Here is a 26,335-nt window from a genome sequence, read left to right as displayed (position 1 = left end):
CTCCTCCCATGAAACCAACTATTTCAAAATCTCCTCCCTAAAACCTAATCTTCAAAGATTGGATTACAGCCTGAAGCATGAGGCTTTATATCCCTTTCAAAGTGCTGGCATTTGTCTATTGGAAACCGTGAGCAGGGGCTTGAACTCCTAGCTTCCATGGCCCTGCCCCATACCCCTACCATGAAGCCACCATCACTGTCTCTTTTAAGTGAATATGTGCTGAAGATTGGGCCCTTAAAACCTTGCACCAAAGTAGGTTTTCCCATGGCACAGGCATTTCTGCAGGAAATTAACTGGGTCTTGATGTCTGTCAAGTGCTTTGCAATCCTTGAATGAAAAGTGCTATAGATGGTTTTGTGGTGAAAGGATTAGACTGGAACTCAGGACATCAGAAGATATATATTAGCATATTTGTAATCCTTAAGGATGCTCACTTTGTAGTACCTTTAAGACTAACAGAAGTATTGGAGCATAAGCTTTCGTGGGTGAATGCCCACTTCATCAGAAAGTCTCCAGGTTGGAGAGCTCTTTCTTGATGTTTTTCTGTTTGCTGTATAAGATGCTGATCAGGTGGTTCCTCAGTTTCTTTGATAGTGTATGGCATAATCTCTCACTGTGGTCTATGCAGTATGTAGATAGCAATGGATTTTTCACCTTCAGTCCATTTGTCACCTCCAGTCCTCGCCCACAGACAACCCGCCAACCTTAAGCATATTCTCACCAGCAATCACGCACCGCACTATAACAACTCTAACTCAGGAACCAACCCATGCAACAAACCTCGATGCCAACTCTGCCCACATATCTACACCAGCAACACCATCACAGGACCTAACCAGATCAGCTACAACATCACCGGCTCTTTCACCTGCACGTCCACCAATGTTATATATGCCATCATGTGCCAGCAATGCCCCTCTGCTATGTACATTGGCCAAACTGGACAGTCACTACGCAAGAGGATAAATGGACAGAAGTCAGATATCAGGAATGGCAATATACAAAAACCTGTAGGAGAACACTTCAACCTCCCTGGCCACACAATAGCAGATGTAAAGGTAGCCATCTTACAGCAAAAAAACTTCAAGACCAGACTCCAAAGAGAAACTGCTGAGCTCCAGTTCATTTGCAAATTTGACACCATCAGATCAGGATTAAACAAAGACTGTGAATGGCTATCCAACTACAGAAGCAGTTTCTCCTCCCTTGGTGTTCACACCTCAACTGCTAGCAGAGCACCTCACCCTCCCTGATTGAACTAACCTCGTTATCTCCATACTGATTTATACCTGCCTCTGGAAATTTCCATTACTTGCGTCTGATGAAGTGGGCATTCACCCACGAAAGCTTATGCTCCAATACTTCTGTTAGTCTTAAAGGTGCCACAGGACCCTCTGTTGCTTTTTACAGATTCAGACTAACATGGCTACCCCTCTGATACTTGACACTTTGTAGTAGTTATACCAAATCTGAGAGATACCACTAACCTTAATACTGGTATTGTTTCAGATATTTTTTGTGGACAGAAACCCTGCAGGCAATGAGGGTATTTTCATTGCATAGTTATTTGGCATAATGAAATCTTGATGACAAACTTAATTATAGAAATCAGAGATGGACTTGGCTTGTTAGGTGTTCTAGTCTGTCACTGCATCAATTCAGAACTGTTTTCTATGTTATACTTTTTAGTGTTTTGTCTAGTCATAACTAACCTTCCCTTCCCTTGAGGAGAATATTCCCCAGTATAATAGATCTCACCGTTAGGGAATGTTTTCTCATATTTAGCCTAAACCGTCTCCTTTTCTAATTTAATCGCATTACCCCTAGTTATATCCTTCAGAGACAATCTATAAACGATTTCTCTCTCTCCTTGGTGATTTATGCTATCATCATATTTTTCCATAGTTGTCATTCAGCCAAGCTAACATATTTAGTTAGTTTCATTTTTCTTCCTATTTTAGCTGATGTTGAGATTTTAGCACAGAAAGCAAACTATAGTTCTGGAAAACAAGAAATGATACTTTATTTCAGAGTGACTGAATTTGAATTTTGCTGTGGCTCCTCAGAGCCACCACTTTATTCTTGGCTCACTCAGAATATCTGACCCAGAGGTTAATCACAAGTAGGATCACAAATCTTTAAAAAATGCTGCCGTGATTGCAGTTTAAAAAAACTCTTGCTATAAATTTTTTTTTAAAAAGCTTCACTTTTGCCATGGACGTTACTCTATGATATGTTTCTCTCCAGGCTTTTGTCCTGTTTGTTGGCATCCATTTCCTATAGGTGTAGCTGATGAGTTTCAGGGACCATATTTTCATGCTCTAGTCGATTCAGTGATTCTCTAGGCAGACCAGACAGTACTATGCCCACCTACAATGAGAAAATCAGAAAGTGTGATACTTTTCTGTCATCTGACCCACAACCAGTATCTGACCCACAACCAGGATCAAAATTTCATTTTATTTAAAAAAAATCAGCAATATATTGTATTCCATACATTCAGGGAATTATAATAACAATAGACTTCCAGCAATAACTTATTTGCAGTCTTTCTGGAATTGGTATTCTTTCACTATTCTATACAATATCACCTTTCATGACTGCAATGCCTGTGGCCATGGAACCTGCGGTATCCACAGTCAGGACATTAGTGGAAGACATGCATTTTAGTAGAAATTCCTGAGGGTCTGGGAAGTCTCTCAGAAGCATAAGGGTAGACGGGTGTGGGTAATACTCTCTATATATTCACTATCACCTCAAAAAGGACGACTTTTTTTCTTCTTCTTCTCTCCCTAGGCTTTTATCCGCAGATGATACTGAATTTGTGTCTCAAGCCTTCTGAAGGAAAGGCAAGACCATAACAGTAGGTTGACCAAAGCTTACGGACAAAGAAAAGGAATTAGAACTGAGAAGAGAACACCTCTTGATGCAAGTAAGTACTTCACACAGAAATTGAGCTTTCTACTACTCCTCTTCCTCAGCTATCAGCCATTTAGCATGAATATTCTTGCCTTCAGGAACACACTTTCTCAGCTGCTTCTTTTAAAATAGAAAACTAAGTCTGTTTTCATATTTGGAGGACCATGCCAGACTCCTGCCTTTGGCCTTCATATAGCGTTAATGATTTCTTCATCCCTAATACTTTATCAAAGGAAGTAATGGGATTCAGGGTAGTGGAGGTACATAGGTAAGGGACAGATTCTGCCACATTTACTCATGTTGATTTGTATCTTTCTCATCAAATGGTCCCATTAAAATCAAAGAAACTACTTGATGAATAAGTGACTCCTCAACATGAGAAAGGATAGCAGAATCTGGTTCTAAGTCAGAGGTGGGCAAACTACGGCCCGTGGGCCACATCCAGCCCATGGGAGTGTCCTGCCCAGCCCCCGAGCTCCTGGCCCGGGAGGCTAGCCCCCGACCCCTCCCCTACTGTCCCCCCCCGCCCCCCGCCCCGCAGCCTCAGCTCACTCGCTCCGCCACCGGTGCAGTGCTGTGGGCGGCGGGCTGTGAGCTCCTGGGGCAGCGCAGCTTCAGAGCCCGGCCTGACCCAGTGATCTGTGCTGCGTGGTGGCGGCGGCGTGGCCCTGCTCCATCCGGGCGGCGCAGCTGAAGCGCCGCCAGCCACCAGTGCTCCAGGCAGCATGGTAAGGGTGTGTGTGTGTGGGGGGGGGGGGGGGGTTGGATGGGCCGGCTGGGGGCAGTCAGGGGCAGGGGTTCCGGGGGCAGTCAGGGGACAGGGAGAAGGGGTGGTGGGATGGGGCAGGGGACCTGGGGGGCCGTCAGGAATGAGAGGAGGGGTTGGATGGGGCGGTTGAGGTCTGGGGGCGGTCAGGGGACAGGGAGCGAGGGTATGTGGATAGGGCAGGGTCCCAGAGGGGCCATCAGGGAACGGGGGGGTGGGGGCAGATAGGAGCTGGGGCCGGGCCACGACCCTCTCCCCTAACCAGCCCTCCATATAATTTACGAAACCCAATGCGGCCCTCAGGCCAAAAAGTTTGCCCGCCCCTGTTTGCCCGCCCCAATCAGTAAGTGATTGACTGACAAACCATAACAGATACAGCAGTTAGAATTTAATGTAGGATTCTCTAGGGAACATTGGAGAGAATTGAGACTTTCTGCTTCAGAAACATTGGGGTGTGGGGTATTTTTTTTCCCAAGTATGTTTCCAAGATCTATCTTGACATCAATTTTTGGCATTATACTTGTTTTGTTTTTCCTTGCTTCTTAGAATTTTTCTTACCTACAACTTACAATTTTTATGCAAGTGATTTGCACACTTATTTTCCTTTTATCTCTTTTGGAGATGCTGCCTTGTGATGGGTCTATGTTTTTTAGAATCTATAAAATCAGATGCAGAGTGAAAATAACCAATTCAAGATTTTTTGTAAAATTTTAATCCATGTTTACAATAAAAATTTTGTATTTCATTTTGAACTTCTTCTTTTTATTTCTTGGGTCTGGAAGGGTATTTATAGTGCTTCCATCACTAAAGTTTCTAAGCACCATACTATATAGCTTATTGCTTTTTCTTTTGCTTTCATTGTAAAGCATATCTTTCTAGAAATGTTGGCATTCGTTCACTTTTATTTTAATTTATTAATGGCTGTCAGTGGGCACTGAGCCATTACAAACATAAAAGAAGACAGAGTCTCTTTCTTGTGGAGTTCATGATCTACAGATGGACAGATACAGCATACAGATCTCAAAATAGGAGGTGACCAGGAAATGGTCAAATATCTAATCTATATGGAAGTTATTTTAAATATGAAAAGCTACCTGTTTCTTACATTGGCATGTTAGCCTTGGTATCACGGAGGAAGTGCATTATGAACAGGGAGGGGGATGCTGCTTGGTGAAGAAAGATTGGGTGGGAATTTCTATATGTTTTTGCTGTTCGTGTTTACAGTATAGTTTATTCTCTTCCTTCCCCATCCAGTCCTTTTTTCAGGAAGGCCGGTGAAATCCAAACTCTCTCTCACTGTGGTATAGACATTTTATTCATGCATTTTTTTTTTTTTTTAGTCAATTACTATAATATCCAAGCTATAATTAATGGAAAAATCCATTGGTTGAACTAAGACTTGCACTAAGGATAGGGAAACATACTTATTCTGATTTCTTTTCCCAGACTACCTGTGTAGTATTTTTTATTGATTTTAAATGAATACTGTTTAAAGCCTTACAAGGTCTGACTTCTCCTTATTAAAGTGATTTACTTTTTTTCCTTATTATCTCTTCTGTTCATTTGACCCTGGTCGTCTTATTGTTCTCACTTCTCATTTCAAAACCCCTGGTGATTGAGCCTGCAGGCTGTGTGTGGAAGTTGATTCTTAAACATGTCACAGACTGCAGTTCCCCAAATGGTTATAAAGAAAAAGCAAGAGGCAAATCTTACTCTTTAGCTCAGATTGTCCTAGTACATAAAGAAATGCAATGTTTATTGATTGTACTTGTATCATAGGGAGCCCAAGGCATAATGACACTAAGTGCACTTCATTAATAATAAAGCATGGATTCTTTGATGTTATTTTCTGCTTTTCTTGGCCTACTGTATCTTTTGTCAGCCAGCAAGGGACATTTATTTTGGCTGGAAATGTGTTCTTTTTGTTTTTGTTTTGTCAAGAAAATGTCTCCAAGTACAGTTGCTTTTTTGTAAAGATAAGTATGTTGAGTTCCTCTCATATTTTTCACTAATGCTGGCATTGGAAGTAAATATTATTTTCTGGCATCTGGGGCCATAGAAGAGTTCTCTGAGATGATTAAAGTGTGTTGTTTCCTGGAAGCCTTTCAAGCAAAAGTTCTTCTAGGGTGTTTCATTCTCTGTGCTGTTCCTGGAGGAAGCAAATCAGTGTTATCAAGCCCTATAGGGTTTGATGCAGGACTAGCATTACGGACAAATAAGACAAGCATCTATTTTGTGAGTCTTGGAACTCATGGGTTAAGATGTATTATCTTTTCCAATAGCAGGTACAAAGGTAGAGGAAACTATTATTATTATTTGTATTGCAATTACTTCAGACTTTTCTACATCCTTTGACAGCAGGACCAGAAGGACAAATGACTTCTGGCCCTATTTCTTATAATCTTTCTCTGCTTTGGTTGGGACCTCACACATCACTGGGTTGGCCCCACTTTGAGAAAACTAAGGAGATATAAGGCCCCTTTAACATGTTAAGTTTGATAGTGTTCAAACATGTTTAAAAACAATATTGTCGTGACCATGCTATAACAATTTGAACTTGCATGGATGTATGAGACCACACTATGCTCTAGCCTTGACCTGTTATAGAACCAAAGTACAGTTGTTTCATGTAATTAGAACAAGACTTGGTCCCATTGATACAGGTAAGACCAATTCATATTATATCTTGGCCTGTGTTTAATAGTGTAGATGGAACTTTACTTTGAATAATTTTATAAAATGCCTGATGGACCTTTTCTCAACAGTGTAATTTCTAGCACCACGTTATGACTTCCACTTGGGAACTCTCTGATTTGAAGAAAATCATATTTCTTATTATAGTTTTATCCTCCCTAGATAGGCCAGAAGTGTAATTCTGCAGTTTCTTTAATGCAAACATGACAAATATTTCAATAATCCAAACAGAATATTTATAACACTGCTACTCTATCTGTGGTAACCGTGTTTTCCCCATCAGAGTTTAAAACTGGGGAATATTTTATGGGAAATTGTTATATTTTGCTCATGGGAAATTGCTTACACAATGCATGAAGATATATTTTCTGAATTATTTTTAAAAAGTGAATATTAAGGCCCTGATCCTGCAATTTACAACATACAGGAAGACTCCTTAACTGGTTCAGAGCGTTATTAAAGTCAATGGGGCTCTGTGGAGGTACAACCACCCGCCAACCTGTTGTAAATTGCAGGTTCTAATGAAATATGAACTGAATAGTTAAGAAATACGATAAATAAGTTTACTAAAAAGACTGAAATAAAAGAAAACAAACTGGAAACGTTCAGCAGTGGAATCTCATTTTGTTTTTATTTTGCCTTGTGAAGTTTTATATTGCCATGAGACTGACTTTATTGAAATAGATATTGTGATTATTCGAGTCTTGTTGACAGAGCCATTCTACTGCTTGTGAATCTTTATATGTTTCCAACTTCTGATACTGGTGGAAGGGAGTGGTATTTTCTCTGCCTGGTTAGCAGTTTGGGATGGAATATGAATTACAGTAGAGACTCTTTAAATAGATCCACTTTGCTTCAGCATACTGTGTATATACACTATTTGTGTAAGTCATCAGGTTTGATTTTTCTCCTTGTGGAATGAAGAGCTCTTTATGCTTGTACCTCACATTAGAAGAAATGGAAGACAAATGCCTGAATTACTTGCATGTTGATGGGAGAAGACATACCTAGTATTGCATTAGTTTTCAATTCACTGAGTCAACAGAAAAGAGGCACACTATCAAAAATGGGGAATTATGCTAAAACACTAAAGCCTTCTTGTATTATGTTAAAAAAAGTCAAAGTAAATTTAATTTTAAAATTATGACTATATATTTGTTTAGTACAAGTTATGGGCACCGCTCTAAACGTTTCAGCTACATGGACTTCTATTAAGCAGAGGGTGAACTAACAGCATGTTAAAAACTAGGTGAGTCATACAGAATATCATAGCAACAACCATAGCTGGATGAACTTATGGGAATCATTCACGATTCCTAAGCAATAGTGTGTAGCTCATCTACATCTTACTCAACATTGTTCCATAGCCTCATATACAGTGGGCTAGCAGCTGAGTTTAAAAACAGTGTTTAAACCTGGTTTCAGTATAATTAGTTTTTAACACACTTTTTAAAGAAGGCCTTAATGTTGGGCTGGATCACCTCTGCATGCAGAAACACTCACAGGAGAGGGTGTGATGAAGGGTTTTTTCCCCTTGTTGTGTGGTGTGTATGTGAGTCTTACTGTTTTGCATGAATACTGTGTGTACCTCAGTTTCCTGGTGTATTATACCAATGCCTAGGTAGTGGGAATAAGGGTGTGTGACTTTTGCTGAGACCCCCAGGGGTAGGTGAGGCTGCTCAAGCTGCCTGCACGTAAGCAATGGACGGTGCCCTTCGTAACCTGAGAACCAGGAGGTGGATGCGACCAGGTGACACATTGCCCAGGAAGCAAGAAAAAGACTAGAAGAGAGGCAGTGGGCGTGTCGGAGGTTGGGCCGCTGGAAGCGGGTCAGTATCCTGTTGGGAAGCCAGAGGGGGCACCCAGGGGGCACCAGGCCCTGGGTTCCCCCAAGATGGTCTTTGGTGAATGGTCCTGCTTTCTGTTCTAACAAGCTGTGTTCTACACTGTGTTCCTGTCAACTAATACACCTTCTGTTTTACATGCTGGCTGAGAGTCACTGCTGACTGCGAAGTTGGGGTGCAGGGCCCTTCCAGTTTCCCTAGAGGTCCCATCCAGGTGGACCCGCTGCGGGAAGTGCATGGTGAGAACAGGGGTGCTGAATGCTCTGATGTCAGATACAAGAAGGCCATAGCCGAAAAGGCTTCTTGCCCTGGACAGCGTGCCCTGAGGGGTGTCATGCTACCCCAGAGGTCTGTCTGGCTTCATACAGAGCAGTTCCAGATCATCGGACCTGTGACTCTGTGACAGAGGGCTAAGTAGGAGGAAAATATACCTCTACCCCGATATAACGCTGTCCTCGGGAGCCAAAAAATCTTACCGCGTTATAGGTGAAACTGCATTATATCGAACTTGCTTTGATCCACCGGAGTGCGCAGCCCCGCCCCCCCGGAGCGCTGCTTTACCGCGTTATATCCAAATTTGTGCTATATCGGGTCACGTTATATCGGAGTAGAAGTGTAGTGCAAGGTTCTTTCAGAATTTTCCTACCACTATCAGGGCCGGCTCCAGGCACCAGCACAGCAAGCAGGTGCCTGGGGCGGCCAACAGACAAGGGCGGCACGTCTGGCTCTTTGGCGGCAATTCGGCAGCGGGTCCCTCAGTCCCTCCTGGAGGGTAGGACCTGCCACCGAATTGCCGCCAAAGAATGAAGCGGCAGCGGTAGAGTGCCGTGGCTTGCTTTTTTTTTTTTTTTTTGCCGCTTGGGGCGGCAAAAACACTGGAGCTGGCCCTGACCACTATTCTCTTTGCCATGAGATGAGGATTGGGGGAAGCAGAGTTTGGAAGTCACTTCACCTTTTGTCATTGTGGATCTCAAGAATCTCTGATGAAAGCACTTGCCTCCTTCATGGAGACAGGAACCTTTAGGAACAGCTGCTTCTCTTCTAGTGCCTGTCTGTCTGGCAGCATTGTCCTTACTGCAGCTGCATAGCCATTGCCTTCTGTTTCTCTGAGTAGCTGCTGAAGAGGAGACCAAGAGTGACATAATACAGGATATAGCAGTATTATCTCCTTCTGAGTTTTTCACTTGCTGCTCTGGGTTCTCGGATGAAGAAGCATTTCATCTGTTTTTCACCCTTGCCCCAACTCCACCTCCAACCCTTTCTGGAGTTCCAGTTGACAGTCATCCATATATCATGAGGAGAGAGGAGACAATACAACAGAGAAGGCATTCTTTTCTCCTCAACATTATTGATATTTTCCTGGAGTGCGGAAAGACGCACACTGGTCAGCCAAACTGTTTTATAAAGTTTTGTTGGAACTGTATTTAAACACCTTTTTTCAATTTAGATCATGGCCTACTGTAGATGGAATACAAGGTTTTAGACAACAACAACAACATCATTCCTGTCACGAGTTGACAATTGCTGTGCTTACATAGCTAAGAATCTTGCTTCATTTAAGAGACAACAGTGTTTTGGTATGAATTTCCTATGCTATGCTCATTAGGCTTTGACACTGTTTTCTGCTGGGTGGTAACAAATACTGGTGGTGCTGAATGCCTAAATAGAGATTTGACTAGAGTTTCAATGGGAGCCTTTGTGTTGACTTGAATAGGCATTGGTTCAGACCCTAAGGCTATGTCCACTACCAGGGTAAGTCAACCTAAGTTATGCTACTCCAGCTATGTGAATAATGTAGCTGGAGTTGACGTAGCTTAGGTAGACTTACTGTCTACACTGCTCTGGGTTGATGGGAGATGCTCTCCCGTCGACTTACCTTACTCCTCTCATTCCCGGTGGAGTGTAATGGAGTCAACAGGAGAGTGCTCTGCTGTTGATTTAGTGGGTCTTCACTAGACCTGCTAAATTGACTCCTGGTGCATTAATTACAGCAGCGTCGATCCCGTGGTAGTGTACACATTGCCTAAGTAACTAGGTAGCCATGTCAAGAACGGACGAACCCACAGAAATACAGCAATGAGAACTGAATCTCTCCTATTTTTAAGGTTCTGAAACTAGATGATGTCTTGATTCTTAACCTATGTCACCATTAATGAAAAATTAGTGTGAATAAAAATTGAATAGATGATAGAATTCAATGGTGTTTTAAAAGTTTAATTGAGATAATAGGAGTCTTTTAATTGACTACAGTGGGCTTTGGATGAGGCCCTTATACATGTGATTTAATTAGGGGCAAGCTTTTGCTTTGCTGGTAAGTTTCTTTTCTGGTGGCCCAACTAAAGGTGAAAATACCATCTGTGTAGGTGGAATAATGGCTGGCAACTGTAAATGGAACATATTTATATTATATTATATTATATTATATTATATTATATTATATTATATTATATTATATTATATTATATTATATTATATTATATTATATTATATATGATATTCCTATGATATTACAACATAACTAGAAATATCCTACGACTGTGCCTACTTTAAATTTAGGTTAGTGTATGTCTACATCTATTTTTTGTATTGCTTGCTGATTAAATATTAACCAGGGAGACTATTAAGTCACATGTGGCAATATTTCACTGACACAAGGAGCTATTTTATGCTAAAGGACGGGGCAGCTAAACAATGTGACTTTATTCTGGACCACTTATTAATAGTTAGGAATTTTCCATACTGAACTTGACCTCTCAAGAAAACAGTAACTCCAAACCAAGAGACAGTTTCAAGATGCTGAAATGGTTCCCTGTTTTATTAACCTTATCCAAGAGCAAAGCAACAATACATACTATAAACAGTAATGCTGACAGTTAAATATAACTTATACTGTGATGTTCTTGCCTAAGGGTAAAAAGGAAGTCCTCTAATACGAAATGCCCATTGTATTGTGTGTGCATTCACCAGGGAGCAGGTTACATTTATCCTGCATAGTGTTGTAATCTTTTTTTCTGTTTCTTATTTAGATTATCTTGAGCAACATAACACCACATTTGGAAGATGAGTAGTTTGGTTTGAATTAAGGAGACAACTTTAAAAAAAATCTTAACTGCCATATAGCATGGAACATATGCTATTTCTGAGGAAGACATTATCTTTCAAAATAAAAAGACATGCACACTAACCACTATGATATGTGAATGTCTATCATTTGCAGTGATTTGGGGGAGCATGTGATAACATAAAAATATTTTCACATGCTTTAGGACAGCGGTTCTCTCCAGGGGTCTGAGCCCCCCAGGGGTGCGAGTAGGTTTCTGGGAGTCAGTCAAAATAAACCAGAGAGCAGGGCCAGCATTAGATTCACTGGGGCCCAGGGCAGAAAGCCAAATCCCGAGCTCTGCTGCCCCGCTGACGAGTAATTTAGCTTCATGGGGCCCCCTACAGCATGTAGGCCTGGGCAATTGCTCTGCTTGCTACCCCCTAACGCTGGCCCTGGCTTTTAATTTACTGAAAAACAGTTGTTGTGGCACAGGTGGGCCAAGAAATTTATACAGCATGTTGTGGGAGGGCCTCAGAAGGAAAAAGGTTGAGAACCCCTACTTTAGGGAACAATTTAGGACTAGCAGGAAAGATAGATTAGGTGACCTAATTGCTCTCTGCTTTCTCTGAATTCTGATTCATTAGCTTATATCGGTCCTAGTTCTGCATGTGCTTTTAGGAGGTGGGCAGGGCAGGCAAATTATTAATTTCTCACTTGCTTTTATGTTTTAGTGCAAATTATGAACTTTTTAAAATTGAAAATTCTGTTTCTATCAGGCATGGGGTAGAGAAGTAAGGGAGAACTTGAGTGCGTTCCTTCAGGCCAATGTTTGGGTGTCAGATGAGGATAAAACAAAACAGCAATACATTGTTTAATTTAATTGTTTAATTCACTGGGGTTCTAGTAGCTGCTGAAGTGAGCTATAAGTATTACCTTGAGACTACCTTGAGGCAATGTGCCCAAATGGACAGGACAGGACAGTAGGAGTCATGGGAGTTGTGTTCTAGTCTGGTCTCTGTCACTAACCTAATGTGTTACTTTGGCAAACTTTTTCACCTCCCCATGCTTTGGTTTCTCCAGCTGTGAGATGGAGATAACAGATGAGATTTTCAAAGGCACAAATGGAAGTTAGGCATCCAATTTCCATTGGGATAGGAGTCATGCACCTAACTGCCCTTTGTGCCTTTGAAAATTTCCCCCAGTGATACTTACCTTCCTTTATAAAGTGCTTTGGGATTAACAGATGAAAATCACTGAATAACTGAAATATCTATTATTATTATGATTGTTACCTTAGTTAGTTAATGGAACAAATTCAGTACAGCTTAAGCATTGGTTATTCCCCCTTTCAGAAAAGTAATTTGCCCCAGGTGGAAAAGTCATCCCTGTGGAGTTGCCCAGCTACTCCTCCTCGCCCCACCGTTTGTTTGTTTGTTTATTTATTGCGCCAAAATCTGAAACATTTTCAGGTTTGGGGTTTTCAATGAAAATCCAAACAATTGTAGTAAACTTTTGATGAAAATGAAAGCCATTTTGGGAGAAAAAACAAACAAAACCCAACCACCCCACAAAAATCCATTTGTGACCTGCTCTTGTAGATAGAATGTTTGGTTGATGTGTGATTTAATTAATGGGACTTGTCCGCCCCTGTAGTGCCAACATAATATATCTGAGTTAGGGAACAAGGGCATACTGTTAATATTAACGTACTAAGAACGTGACCATGCATTACTGAAGTTAATGGGAGTTTTGACATTGATTTAAGCAGGAGAAGGCCCTAAACGTAACATTTTACCCAGAAAGCAGATGTATGGCTGATATTGGGAAAGGGGGCTCTAATAACCAGACACCTTTGTAGAACAAGACTACATATTGTAAGGATTTACTTTGCTGGGCTACTCAGGAAGACCTACGGAAACTCCAGCAGTAATTACGATTAGAAACATCCTTGCAGTGGTCATAAATATAATGGAAAGAGAAGGCATACAGTACATGCTTAAAGTCAGTGAAAAATCTATGTGTGTCCAACACACAAGAAAAATTTATTGAAAAATACATTTATCTTTGTGGAAAAGCAACACCGTCATTCATTAAGATCAATGACGTTTATGGCCATCTTCTATGTGAGTGTCAGTTGCACAAGTGAAAACTGCTTGGGAGAAATATATAGTTTTAAATTGTACAATCAATTCTTCTAAGATTTATAGGAGGCAGGGAATGTAGAGAACTGCGTAACAATACATTCTTACGGACTCATTCTTCCCTTGGTTTGTACATGGTCCATCCTCCTTCATAAATGTGGCAGATTTCCTCAGCTGTGCAGCCTATGTAGTAGTGCAGGGAATTACCATTAGTCTTTTGAACTGGCTAACCATATCCTCCTAAAATCATTTTGGAAATATAAATCCAAAGTTCTGTGTTTTAAAAAATAAAGTGTTGATGCTTCCTACAGTTACTAATTATTATTGCTACTGATATGGTATGTGCTTCCAAATGTGAACTTATGGCATTATTGTACTTAAAGGAAATTGTTGTGAAGCCCTGCCTGACCCATATAAATATTTTAAACAAATAGATCTGCTGAAAGCATGTGAGTAGAGCTAAGGGAATTCTATTCTTTTATATTCTCGTAATGAAGGAAGGAAATTTATTAGGGTTAGCCAGATGGGCACTACTCATTTTTGGCATTCAGAGATAAGTCTGCAACACCTCCAGGTGGCTCTACAAAAAATGATAACACCATGGCAGTGCTCCAATTTTATTTTTATTCCTCTCAGACTAGTTAGTCACCTGTCTTTATTCTCATTTAGAACCATCTGCTGGCTTTTTTTGCTGCTTGCCTAGGTTCTTTGGGTGCTCATCATTCTAAAGTCACCAAGGGGACCTCCATGGGAGACTAATGTAGAGTCTTTGTGTGCTTGGTGTTTATAGGACACATGGAGATCTTGTTTTTGTGTGATTCTCTATTCTGTTTCTGGGTTTATCTGCCCCAGATTGCCCTCGTGATGTCATGCACAATACTCAACTGCACTGAAATTCGTTCTTCAGGTTTGCTTTCACCTTTTAGCTGGTGGTCACAAGACAGCAGGAAAATATCAGATTTTCATTCAAAAGTGATGTACCACACATTATTTAAAGACACTTGTATAAGTCCATTCAACAATGCATTTCTTCTGTGAGGGAAAAAGTCATGTTTATTAGGAAAATCTAATATTGTGAATGTGCAATATAGAAATATAGAATATATGATAGCTAATTGTGTAGCATCAACCCACACCTTTCTCAAAGTTGTGAGTCTGAATTTTTCAACCAAGTCAATAGTTCTTTCTCAGACAAAGTTTGATGCCTTTTCAATAAATAGTCCATAAAGTGGATTGTCTGGTTGACTCAATTTAGCATTGGGTTGACCTCTTAATCAGGGTTTATTATTCAAATATAACAGAAAATGTGAATTACCTATTTTTCTTCTTTTTTGAATTTTATTTATGAAGATCATTCTTTTAAACAGAAATCTTATAAACCTTGTTTTACAATTTAAATAAAAATACTTGGTATATATGCAAACACACAATTCTAAGTTGGTCTGTGTAAATCCCTAATGTTGTATTGAGGAGGCTTGCTACCAGTCACTTTCTTCAACTTTGTGGTCTTAATCACATATTGGGATTGATGCTCTCCTACTCTTCTTCTCCCTCTTTTTTCATATCAGTTGATGATATCAGTTAGTCTTTCATTATCTCATGTTTAGGTCCAAATTTCCGTCCTAGATTTTTTACTAGATTGTCCTGAAAACTCTGTGTCTTATAAAAGTCCTACAGAACTGATCACTCATCTCCTAGTTCTTCTAGAATTACCATAGCAAGGTGGCGGAAGGGGAGTGACTCCCTTCAAACTATTGACTGATATGAAGAAATTTGAGAACTTTTTTTGACTACTAAGGATGGAGAAACCCCTTCAACGATAGTCAAAATAAAACTTGAAATTCAGATATTAAAATAAGGAAAATAGATCGGAGGAAAAAGGATAAAAGCTTAATATTGCAGAAATTTTCAATGGGGAGATAACAGGTTAAATGCCTAATCTGTTCTATTTTTACTGAGTGCTAATTAGGATTTGGTGTTATCCGTCAGATTTCTAGTCTGACTGTTTTTTGTAATAGTGCTTAATGTTTGGCAAAGCCAATCCTCCCTTTTGCCATGACCTTTGTAAAGTAGATTGCTTAACCCTGGGTTTCTTATTTTCCCAAATGAATTTGTTTCTCAAGGATTGCCATTATCTAAGAGACTCCCTGGACTAAAACCTGAAGTGTTTGGAAAAGGAAGTGATTTCATTTTAGTGAAAGTGAAGTCATTTTAACTGCTGCAGTTTTGCCCAACCATGAAATTTTATATTTTGACCTATTTTTCCAGATCTGTTTTGATTTTCTTAATCAAAGGAGTATAATTAATATTATATAAGTCTTGTGTGAATTACCTAGTTTCAAACAGGAATAACTGGAGCCATATAATGAGACTGTTCTACTCTCCACACAAAAGGAAAAGGGAACTGTAATTAAATTGTCTGATTTCTTGTGACTGCATTAGTTTGTGTCCTGCTCCTGCACCCATTGAAATCAATGGGAGTTTTGCTATTGACTTCAGCAGGACAAGTGTTAATCTATTAGTTGCTTGCATATATCACAATTTATTTTGAAGTTTCTCTCAGACTCACTTCAGGTTGTGTGTGATGGTTGACTTACCCTGACTCAGTGTCTGAATGTCAGCATCTTAATTTCCTCTCTGTTGGTACCACAAAGTGTGCCCCCTCCACATGTTGCAGTGTAGGTCCTCTTTCTTGGGGCTGTTTATTGGAACATAATATAAAGGTACTCAGCACTTGACATTAGAGCAGGGTATCCCAGGACATTTTAGTTCTTCTTAAATCTTAATTTCCCTTGTGTCAAGAAGTCCATTTTCTCCCTTTCCCAAGCTTCCTTCCCAATTACCCTTGTGTCAGGGCTTTAGGTACTAGTTCTCTTGGGCTCCCAGCCGTATGCACACACACTCGCTCTCTTATGCCTGTAATTTCTTTAGAACCTTGCTGGGAGATTCTGGAATGTCCTGCTCCTCCTGTTTCTCTCCTAAGTCTCCCAACAGCCCTTTCCTGGGCTCTTGCCCCCAGTTCCCTCTGGGCATCTCTCCTCGTCCCAGTTCAGACCTATGGAGAGCCCTAAACCGGATCTTTCTCATCCCCTAGCCTCCCCAAAGTGAGCGACAGGCCTGCCTTTTGTTTCTTGCCTTGGTAATAGATAAGACATCTCCTGTCTTTTACACTGGTTACAAACAACTGCAGCCAGCAGAAGGGTTAACTCCTTCCATTCCACTCCAAGGATTGGGTCAATACACCCCACCACATTTGCTGTATTCAGTCACTCATTCTTCTCTTCATATGTATCCTGGTGTTTGTTTCTGCTGCAGTGTTTTAACAAATAGCCATTGTCAGCAGTGCAGAAATGGCTATTGTAAATGTCAGAAGACAGGTTTGAAGAGATAAAGGGTTCAGTGGAATTACAGTTCTACAGGTTTTTGTTTTGTTTTTTTAACAGTAGGATAATGCCTACCTAGGGGCTTATACTAACAGTAGATCACTGTAATCTGTTCAATCAGCAGTGGCTTGAGACCCTTGGGAACTGATGTAAACCTTAGTAAGTTGTCAGCAGTTACAGCTACTGGGTAATCAAGTATGAAATTTATAGATATTTACCTTTTAGAGGGTTTTTGTTGTGTTTTTGCAACTTTTCTGCAGACCAATTTGCCCTTGGTGAATGATGTATTCTACCTGTGAACTCCTAATAACGGCGTCTTTCTCTGCAAAGTCGTTCTGTTTGAATGCTTTGTAGAGACTTATGTTGTGTGAGAGTTTAAACTATGGTAAATAGACTTCAGCACTGACTGCAATGGTATATCATTTGTGGTGGAAAACCATATCAATTTAGTTGTACTAAGCTTGATCTCCAGTGGTATTTTTCTCAATGTCAGTGCAAACAAATTACCGTACATTTTCCCTTGCCTCCAAGAAAAACTTCCATAAAGAGAGAAATGTTAAATGAGCCCAGGCTTAAACATTAAAGCTCTGAACCTGCAAACACCTATATATGTGCTTAACTTTAAGCATGTGAATAGTTCCACTGATATCAGTGGGACTATTCAAGCATATACCTACGTATTTCAGGATTGGGTCTTAAATGAGTCTGTATTTCATTAGTTTGCTGTAAGTTCTTCTATCATGTTTGCTAAGGCCTTGGCTACACTTGCAAGTTAGAGCGCATTAAATCAGCCCCGGGCTCCCTAACACCTGAGGTGTCCACACTGGCAAGACACTTAGAGTGCCTGGACTCTGCAGCTGGAGCGCTCCTGGTAATTCCCCTCACACAAGAAGCATAAAGCTTTCTGTGCCCTGGCTGAAACGCCTGGGTGTCAGTGTGGATGACATGTTGCATTACTGCACTGTGATTGGCCTCCGGAAACATCCCATAATCCCTTGAAGTCAAGTGGCCACTCTGGTCATTGTTTTGAACTCGGCTGCAGGCATGCGGATATCCCCTTTCAAAGCTCTGTTTCTGACAGCCGGCATGCTTATCTGCTGCGGGACAAAGCAAACCATTACTGTGGAATGCTGCTGCTGCTGAGGAAGGTGTGGAGGGGGGGGAAGGGGGGGCTGATTTCGGGGTTCCCCTGCTCCTGTCTGAACTTACAAGACAGCATGCTGACACACTCTCTGCCCCCCAAAACACAGTCTCTCCCGCCACATAAACGCAACACACTCCCTCTCACACTCCACACACACCCCTTTGAAAAGCATGCTGCAGCCACTTGCACAGTGGGATAGCTACCACAATGCACTGCTCTCTGTGGCATTGCAAGAGCTGCTAATGTGGCCATGCCACTGGTCTTGCAGCTGACAGTGTAAACACATGGCAGCGCTTTCCCTGGTGCTGTCTCCGAGGGCGGGTTTAACTCCTGGCGCTCTACATCTGCAAGTGTAGCCGTGCCCTAAGTATTCCCGCCTGCTTGTAAACTGTGGAGAAGTTTGGATTCAGACTTTATGACTTGCCTCTACCTCTGTAATGGGTCTGAACTAGAATCATGACATGAATCTTTGAGAACATTTAGTTTTTTATTTACATTTGAGCTTTGCAGCCTATAACTCTAGTAAGAATCACATCTTATTTTTAACTTCATCAAGTGATCCAGCCTCTGTCATCCAGTCCAGCTTCTGGCAATCAGATGTTTAGGGACACCCAGAGCGTGGGATTGCACCCCTAGCCATCTTGGCTAATAGCTGTTGATGGAGCTAACCTCCATGAAATTATCTAATTCTCTTTTGAATCCAGTTATACTTTTGGCCTTCACAACATCCCCTGGCAATGAGTTCCACCAGTTGACTGTGTGTTGTGTGAAGAAGTACTTCCTTATGTTTGTTTTAAACCTGCTGCATATTAATTTCATTTAGTGACTCCTAGCTCATGTGTTATGTAAAGAGGTAAATAACACTTCCTTATTCAGTTTCTCTGCCCCATTGATGATTTTATAGTTCTCTATCATATCTCCCCTCAGTCATCTCTTTTCCAAGATGAACAGTCCCAGTCTTTATAATCTCTCCTCATATGGAAGCTGTTCCATTCCCCTAATCATTTTTGTTGCACTTCTCTGTACTTTTTCCAATTTTAATATATCTTTTTTGAGATGAGGTGACCAGAACTGCACACAGTGTTCAAGGTGTGGGCATACAATGGATTTATATAGTGGCATTATGATATTTTCTGTCTTATTATCTATCCCTTTCCTAATGATTCCTAACATTCTGTTTGCTTATTTGCCTGCTGCTACACATTGAGCAGATGTTTTCAGAGAACTAGCCACGATGACTCCAACGTCTCTTTCTTGAGTGTAACAGCTAATTTAGAACCCATCATTTTGTATGTATAGTTGGGATTATGTTTTCCAATATGCATTACTTAGCATTTATCAACATTGAATTTCATCTGCCATTTTCTTGCCCAGTTACCCAGTTTAGTGAGACCTCTTTGTAACTCTTCACAGCCAGCTTTGAACCCAGCTATCTTGAGTAATTTAGTATCATCTGCAAACTTTCCACTTTACTATGTATCCGTTTTTTCCAGATTATTTATGAAGATGTTGAACAGCACTGGTCCTGGAGGTGGGGGCACTATTTACCTCTCTCCACTGTGAAAACCGACCATTGATTTCTGTCCTTTGTTTCCTATCTTTTAACCAGTTACTGATCCATGGGAGGACCTTCCCTCTTATCCCATGACTGCTTAGTTTGCTTATGAGCCTTTGCTGAGGACCTTGTCAGAGGTTTTCTGAAAGTCCAAGTACACAGCCTTATGTCTAGTGATTGATATTGCTGACTGCTGTAAATTGTAATTCCTATTTATTCTTCAAGGCAAGGTCCCATTTCAGGAAAGTATCCCAAATTTACAAACCCCAAGCATTCAAAAATCATCAGTCAGGCCCCTAAAAATCATGAGATTTAAAAAATAATACATTTTGGGTCGTCTTATTTGCCTTCTGCTTTTTGAATATTTAGGGTTCATAATTCAAGCCTTTCTTCACAACGCTGAGGGCCAGAACTTTGTTTAAAAAAAACAACAGACTTAAGCTGAGATTCTCATGTTATCCCATAACTCCAGGAGCTGGGGATTTAAGTAAAACACCAAATATTATGAGACTCTCAGTAAAATCGTGAGAGCTGGCAACACAGGAAGCACATAAACATGTGCTGAAATTCAAGCTTGTGCTGGATTGAGTTAATTATGTGCTTAAGTATTTTTCTGAATCAGGACCCAGTGGAGGGCTGAGCAAGCTCCCACTTCATTTTTTGGTCCTCCAGTGAGACCTCCAGCAAAAACAGAGAAGGCAAACATTTATATTCCTGATATTTCTAAGGTTTAAAAAAAGTGGTAGAAAAAAAACTCTTTAAAAAATACTTTTCTGTAGAGAAGAAGCAGCAAAAAAGGGCCCCAAACCAACTGATTTTTCTTACCTTTAAAGTTCACCTTCTATCAAAATCTTGTGTGTGTCAGCACTCTTTGTAGTTCTATAACTTTAGAGGTACTTTCTCTGAAATAATTAGTGACAGTTTATGGGGTACATGCACAGCTACTTAAACATGTGTATTATAATGTAAAACACTGCTATTAAAGTTTATGGTATGAAGATAAAATGGTTTGTATGGTTTTCAATTCACTTTTTGAAGTGTTAAAGCATTACAGCTTTTGTACCTCCCATGTGAGAGGTGAAAAAATGAAAACCTGTTCATTAGACATGGATATTATTTAAAAATGAGAAGTAACTGCACATTCTCATTTCTTCTGAAATCACTGATTGCTTGCAGATTTTTCATAGTTAAATGACAAAAGGAACAAGAATTAAGCTGGAACTGCAAGGTAGGTAGTGAAGCAAACCAAAGTAGGTCTTATGACACTGGGAGAATATATGGAGTAGTGTGAAGTTCACTCTAGTTATGGGATATATGTGATACCTATTTAAGGGCTGACTGGGGAGGGAGGACAATAACAACAAAAGTTAATCTGGAAACGATGTCTTGTCCTCAAGGTGAGAACGGCCAATGAGTGTGTTCTGGTGATGTCTTGTTTCTAATTTGTTTTTTCAGTGAGTGCATTGTCACTTAATGAATAGTTTTAGATAGGAATTCAGTAGAATCGGGTAAAAAACCCTTATTTAGACGCCCTGAACACCTTCCTGATCCCACGCATCTCATTCACCCTAAGAGGATCCACTGTGGCGAAGGTGCCCCTCAACAAGGCAGACAAGATCGTCTGGAAGCTGGTGAAGAAGTGGCTGTTCCTTCCCCAGAGAGCCAGCAACGAGCTGGTCTACATCGCCCACAGGCACAGCGGCGCCAACGTCCCCCGCATGGGTGACCTGTGCAACGTCGCGGTGATCACCCACGCCTTCCGCCTGCTGACATGTCCCGAGGAGCTGGGAGTCTGGGTGCCGCACATCAGGTCCGACGACAACACCATCGTCACCCCGAGCGCCAAGGGCTTGCTGGAGAGGACTCTGAAGGCCGCCATCCACTCGCTGTACGTGGAAACCCTGAAGCGTAAACCAGACCAGGGTAAAACCTTTAAGTTGACCAGCAAGTGGGACACCAGCAACCACTTCCTCGCTCAACGGAGCCGTCCGCCACGGGAACCGAGACAAGCGTTGCAGGAAGTGCGGCTACTCCAATGAGACCCTGCCCCACGTCCTGTGCAGCTGCAAACCCCACTCCAGAGCCTGGCAGCTGCGCCACAACGCCATCCAGAACCGCCTGGTGAAAGCCATCGCGCCACGCCTGGGGGAGATCTCCGTGAACTGCACCATCCCCGGTACCGACAGCCAGCTACGAGGCCCAGAAAAAGATCATCCTCGTCGACGTCACGGTCTCCTTTGAGAACTGGACCCCGGCATTTCGCGAAGCCCGAGCTCGTAAGCTGGAAAAGTACGCCCCCCTGGCTGACACCTTGAGAGCGAAGGGCTACGAGGTGCAGATGGACGCCCTGATTGTCGGAGCCCTAGGCGCCTGGGACCCCTGCAATGAGCGTGTGCTGCGGACCTGCGGGATCAGTCGACGCTATGCACAGCTCATGCGGCGCCTCATGGTCTCAGACGCCATCCGATGGTCCAGGGACATCTACATCGAGCACATCACCGGCCACCGACAGTACCAGGAGGCGTGAACCAGAGTGACATCGTTCTCCCACTACGAGAAAGGGACCAAGTGACCTTCTCCGTTGGATCATATGAACTGGAACCATAAACTCCCTGAACATTAAATCTCACCAAATGAGGGTCAATCCATCCTCATCATCATATCCACTCATTCTACTCCACACCCGAACATAGCCACTCTATGAACTTCATACCGTCATATCTCAATGCCTGTACTTTGACCCATCAACCTTTTACCCCCAATCGGGGATATTGCAGATTATGCATTCCTTATGCCACCTGATCTTAAACCAGACTTTGCGCCCTCAATAATCTGTACGTTATCCCCTGATAACCAGAAACTTCTATGCTCAAACTCTGTTCACTTTTTTTAACATCATCTTAATAAAATTTTTAATTCTAGAATGAAGGGCTCAGTCCTGCAAGGTGCTGAGCACTCTGGTCCTGATCCAGCCAGCAGCTTAAATATGTGCTTAATTTAAAACACAATGGGACTACTCCCATGCTTAAATGATTCAATGCCACAGTGCTCGACATTTCAAAAAGGAGGAACGAGGAAGTGGCAGAAAGTAGAGGGAAAAGAAGACCCTACACAATGTTTGACTGGATAGTAAAGAAGGTCATCGGGGAAAGAGGGTAATTTGGGTAAAGTGGACCACAGAGAGAGAGAGAGAGAAGTTTAGCAAAGTGATGATGCTAGCTGTGTGAGGAAATTGTGAGTTGTGTGTGTGCTTACTGGCTAGTGAGGAAGGAAAATTATGAAACGCACATAAAATTAAAACTTTAAAGAGAAAATAAATGATAAAAGAAGAGAAACAGGTAAAACTTAAATGAGAATTTGATTACTAAAAAGATTCTAGGGGAAAAACAGTGTGGAGATGCACTTAAATGTGTCTGTGGAAGAATATATAATAAAGATATAGGGAGAGAGAATAAAATAAAAAGGAGGTAGCATAGAAAGTGTGTTTGTTTTTACTTTGTAGAAAGTCTGGTAGAAATAAATGAGGACTCTGTTTATCTCCCTGTCGTGCACTGTTGGGTTTTCTTCATTCGTATTCACACTTCTGGCACTGTTTGCTGACACTCTCTGGGTGGAGGTGGGGATGGGGGCACTAGCATGATGAGCTTTTTTTTTTTCCTTAACGTGACTCAAGATTTACATTCTATATGGCAGTTTTCTATGACAACGTGTTGGCATCTACGTAGGTGGTGTTTGAGTTAGTATTTATTTAAACATTTAAATGAAGACACCAGATACAGCCATGGAGAAAATGGTATATTATCCCTCATTGGAAACAGGTGGTCAGTTACTTGAGTGCATATCCAACAGCTCCTTTTTACACCATAAGGAATGGTGACCACAGGTCAGGGCATTTTGTGGGAAGATGAATCGTGGTTGGATTACAAAATCTGTGACTTGACCTTTGTTTATGAGTATGCCACAAAGGCCGGGCATGGTGGTTAGAGGTACTTCAGGCCCTTGGTTCCACACTGTTCTTAAGTAATCTAGCACAGTTTAACGTCACCACAACCATTCTCTGGTTAAGCAGAATGAATACAACCCTGAGGAAAACTTTAATTCCATGCCTGATCTGGCAGCAGTTGCAACTGCTGAGCATTGTAAGGGCTCACCTCTGTGTATAGGAACCGAGTGCACCATGGCAGTATTTGTGGCTTGTTATATGCAGGATTCTGAGTCCAGAATTGGAAATTGATTCAGTCCATTATTTTGTTTTTCTTCTCTTAACTTAAAATATTTACTACGCAGTAGTCATGTTAAAGGAACATTACAAGGGATGGAGTTAACTAGCTCAGAGCTACCCCTTTAAACACTGTATTGTAAAACTTCCAGAAGTCCACATAACATATGGCATTATCACTTTAGTCTTTAGAACACCGTGGGCACAGGCTTCTTCTTTTCACTTTTGGATTAGATTAAATATAACGTTGCACATGCTTGCATCAGCCAGGCATGATTATTTCCAGAGTAAATGATGGCAAGCAGAAAAGGTTGAATCCTGAATTACCACTGTGACAGGCTGGAACCCTGGGACATCACCTGGTGTGCTGGGATGCCACTGAGTCAGACTATTCTGCCAGGCTGGGTCCCCTTTACCAGGCTTTGCTGGGTTAGGCTCCCCAGCCTTTTCCAGCCAAGCACACAGGTAGGGCCACACCCAGCTGCAGAGAGAGACAGAGATCCGCTCTGGGAAGATGTCCACCCCCCCCTTGGAGTACAAATCAAAAATTATATGAAATTCGCCTCTTCCCTCAGTGTGGAGGAGGGTGTACACAACTTCTTGCCCCCCCAGTTAAAAATCACATAAACTGGGTTATATTGTAAACCAGAAATAAATGTATTTAACTATAACAGGTATATTTTAAGTAGTTAAGGAGATAGCAGACAGAAGAAGGCAGATTACTAAAAAAATAAAACAAAGCACGCAAACTAGGCTTAATACAGTAAAGAAACTGGTTACATGCAAGTTCTCACCCTAAACATGGTTCTAATAATCTTCTTCACAGGCCAGACACCCTTCCAGCCTGGGTTCAGTTCTTTCCCCCAGTTCAGTCTTAGTTGTTTCCAGCAGTCATCTTGGGTGGGGTAGCAGGGGAGAATTGAAGACCTGGATTACCTCACTCCTCACCCTTAAATAGGATTTGCATAAGGCGGGAGTCCTTTGTTTCCTAGCTTCCCCTCTTCCCCCCCAGCTTCTCGTGGAAAAGTACAGAATTCAAGGTGGGTCCAGTATCAGGTGACATGGTCACCTGCCTCTGTAGGGCCCCTGTAGCCATGCTTCACAGGCTGACCCAGAGGTTCACAGGAAGACTAAGCTCTTTTACAGTCCATTGTCTCTTGCTGATGGGCCATCAGCACTGTCAGGCTTTTTCATTGCTGTACCTGACGTGTTAGCAGTGGGCATCACCCAAAGTAGCATAGTTGAAATACAGATACATAGGCAATATTCCTAATTTCAGTTACAGAAAAGATACATGCATTCAAATAGGATAATTATATTCAGTAAATTATAACCTTTCCAATGATACCTTACAAGAGTTATATTGCATAAAGCATACCTTAGTTATCCTACCACAAGCATATTTTCATAAAGAATATGGAGTATGTCACAACCACATTAATGCAAACACGTTTTCATAAGACCGTGGGTCTATCTCTGCTCCTGTTGAACACCATGACCAAACTCTCACTGAGGACAGAATTGGGCCTGTTGCCCAGATCGTGGTGTTTCATCATTGTAGCATGTGATACATGGGTCTCTGTGGTTAGTACGTTGAGCAAATGGATACTTAAATCTATATAATTTACAATAGCATTTTCCAAACTTCTGAAAGCTGAGCCTTTCTTCAGGAAAATGAAATCGGTAGTGTCACCTTTCAACCCCTCCATGTTGTTGACAGAGCAGCATGGGGGAAGCTTGCAATACAACTGTTCCATTTCTCTTCCTTCCCCCAGCCCTCCACTGGACAAGCAATTGATCAGGACACACCATACACTTTGAGAAAGGTTGATAAAGTATCACATTAACACAGTCTCCAGGTCACTTTAAGTGGTGCATCGCATTTATGTAAGTTTTATAGAAGTTTTATTTTTCCCCACTGTATAATGGAGTATAGAAAATGACCACTTAATAATTACTGTCTTCCTAGCAGGGCAGAATCTTATCCTATGTATTTAGATAAATGTAGCAGCATGTTATCCAAACTACTCAGCGATGCTTGGCATGTACCTCAGATTAGAATTTAAATAAATACAGTACTGATGCCAAAAATCCCATTACTCTTTGTTATGAGTAAGGCCGTTAATCCTTAGGGCTGCAGGAAATAATGAACAGGTATTTCCTACCATCACTGTCTTCTGCTACATTTATTTATTCAGGTCTGTCCTGTGTGGGAATGAAAGTACCCCAATATTTTTCCCCCTTAGTTTGCTAGCTATTGATCACATTCCTTTATGGTGATACTGTGTCCTCGGGAAATGAATGTGCCGATTGTTGTTGTTTCTGGGTGAGGCATTCCTTCTAAGGACTGGTTAATCTCATGTATCGAAACCAAGGGATAGAAGGAGGGGGAGGGATAGCTCAGTGGTTTGAGCATTGGCCTGCTAAACCCAGGGTTGTGAGTTCAATCCTTGAGGGGGCCACTTAGGGATCTGGGGCAAAGTCAGTACTTGGTCCTGCTAGTGAAGGCAGGGGGCTGGACTTGATGACCTTTCAAGGTCCCTTCCAGTTCTAGGAGATAGGATATCTCCATTAATTTAAGTTAAGAATCCACACTCATAAGAAGGCTTAATTGTCCACATATTGTT

At 41.5% G+C, this 26,335-nt stretch overlaps 1 protein-coding gene across 1 annotated transcript in view; it reads left to right on the top strand.

The window, feature by feature from the left end:
* Window positions 1-2,803: 2,803 nt before the first annotated feature.
* Window positions 2,804-26,335, top strand: part of FARS2 (phenylalanyl-tRNA synthetase 2, mitochondrial) — a 395,435-nt gene continuing 371,903 nt past the window's right edge. The window contains exon 1 of the mRNA XM_065400011.1: window positions 2,804-2,932. Coding sequence (XP_065256083.1) covers window positions 2,927-2,932 — 6 coding nt within the window. The 5' untranslated portion in view covers window positions 2,804-2,926. The remainder of the gene's footprint in view (window positions 2,933-26,335) is intronic.

This window comes from Emys orbicularis, chromosome 2 (genome assembly GCF_028017835.1).
Source record: "Emys orbicularis isolate rEmyOrb1 chromosome 2, rEmyOrb1.hap1, whole genome shotgun sequence".
Classification (NCBI taxonomy): Eukaryota; Metazoa; Chordata; order Testudines; family Emydidae; genus Emys; species Emys orbicularis.
The sequence above is the reverse complement of the archived record's forward strand: the minus strand, read 5'-3'. Positions and strand labels throughout refer to the sequence as shown.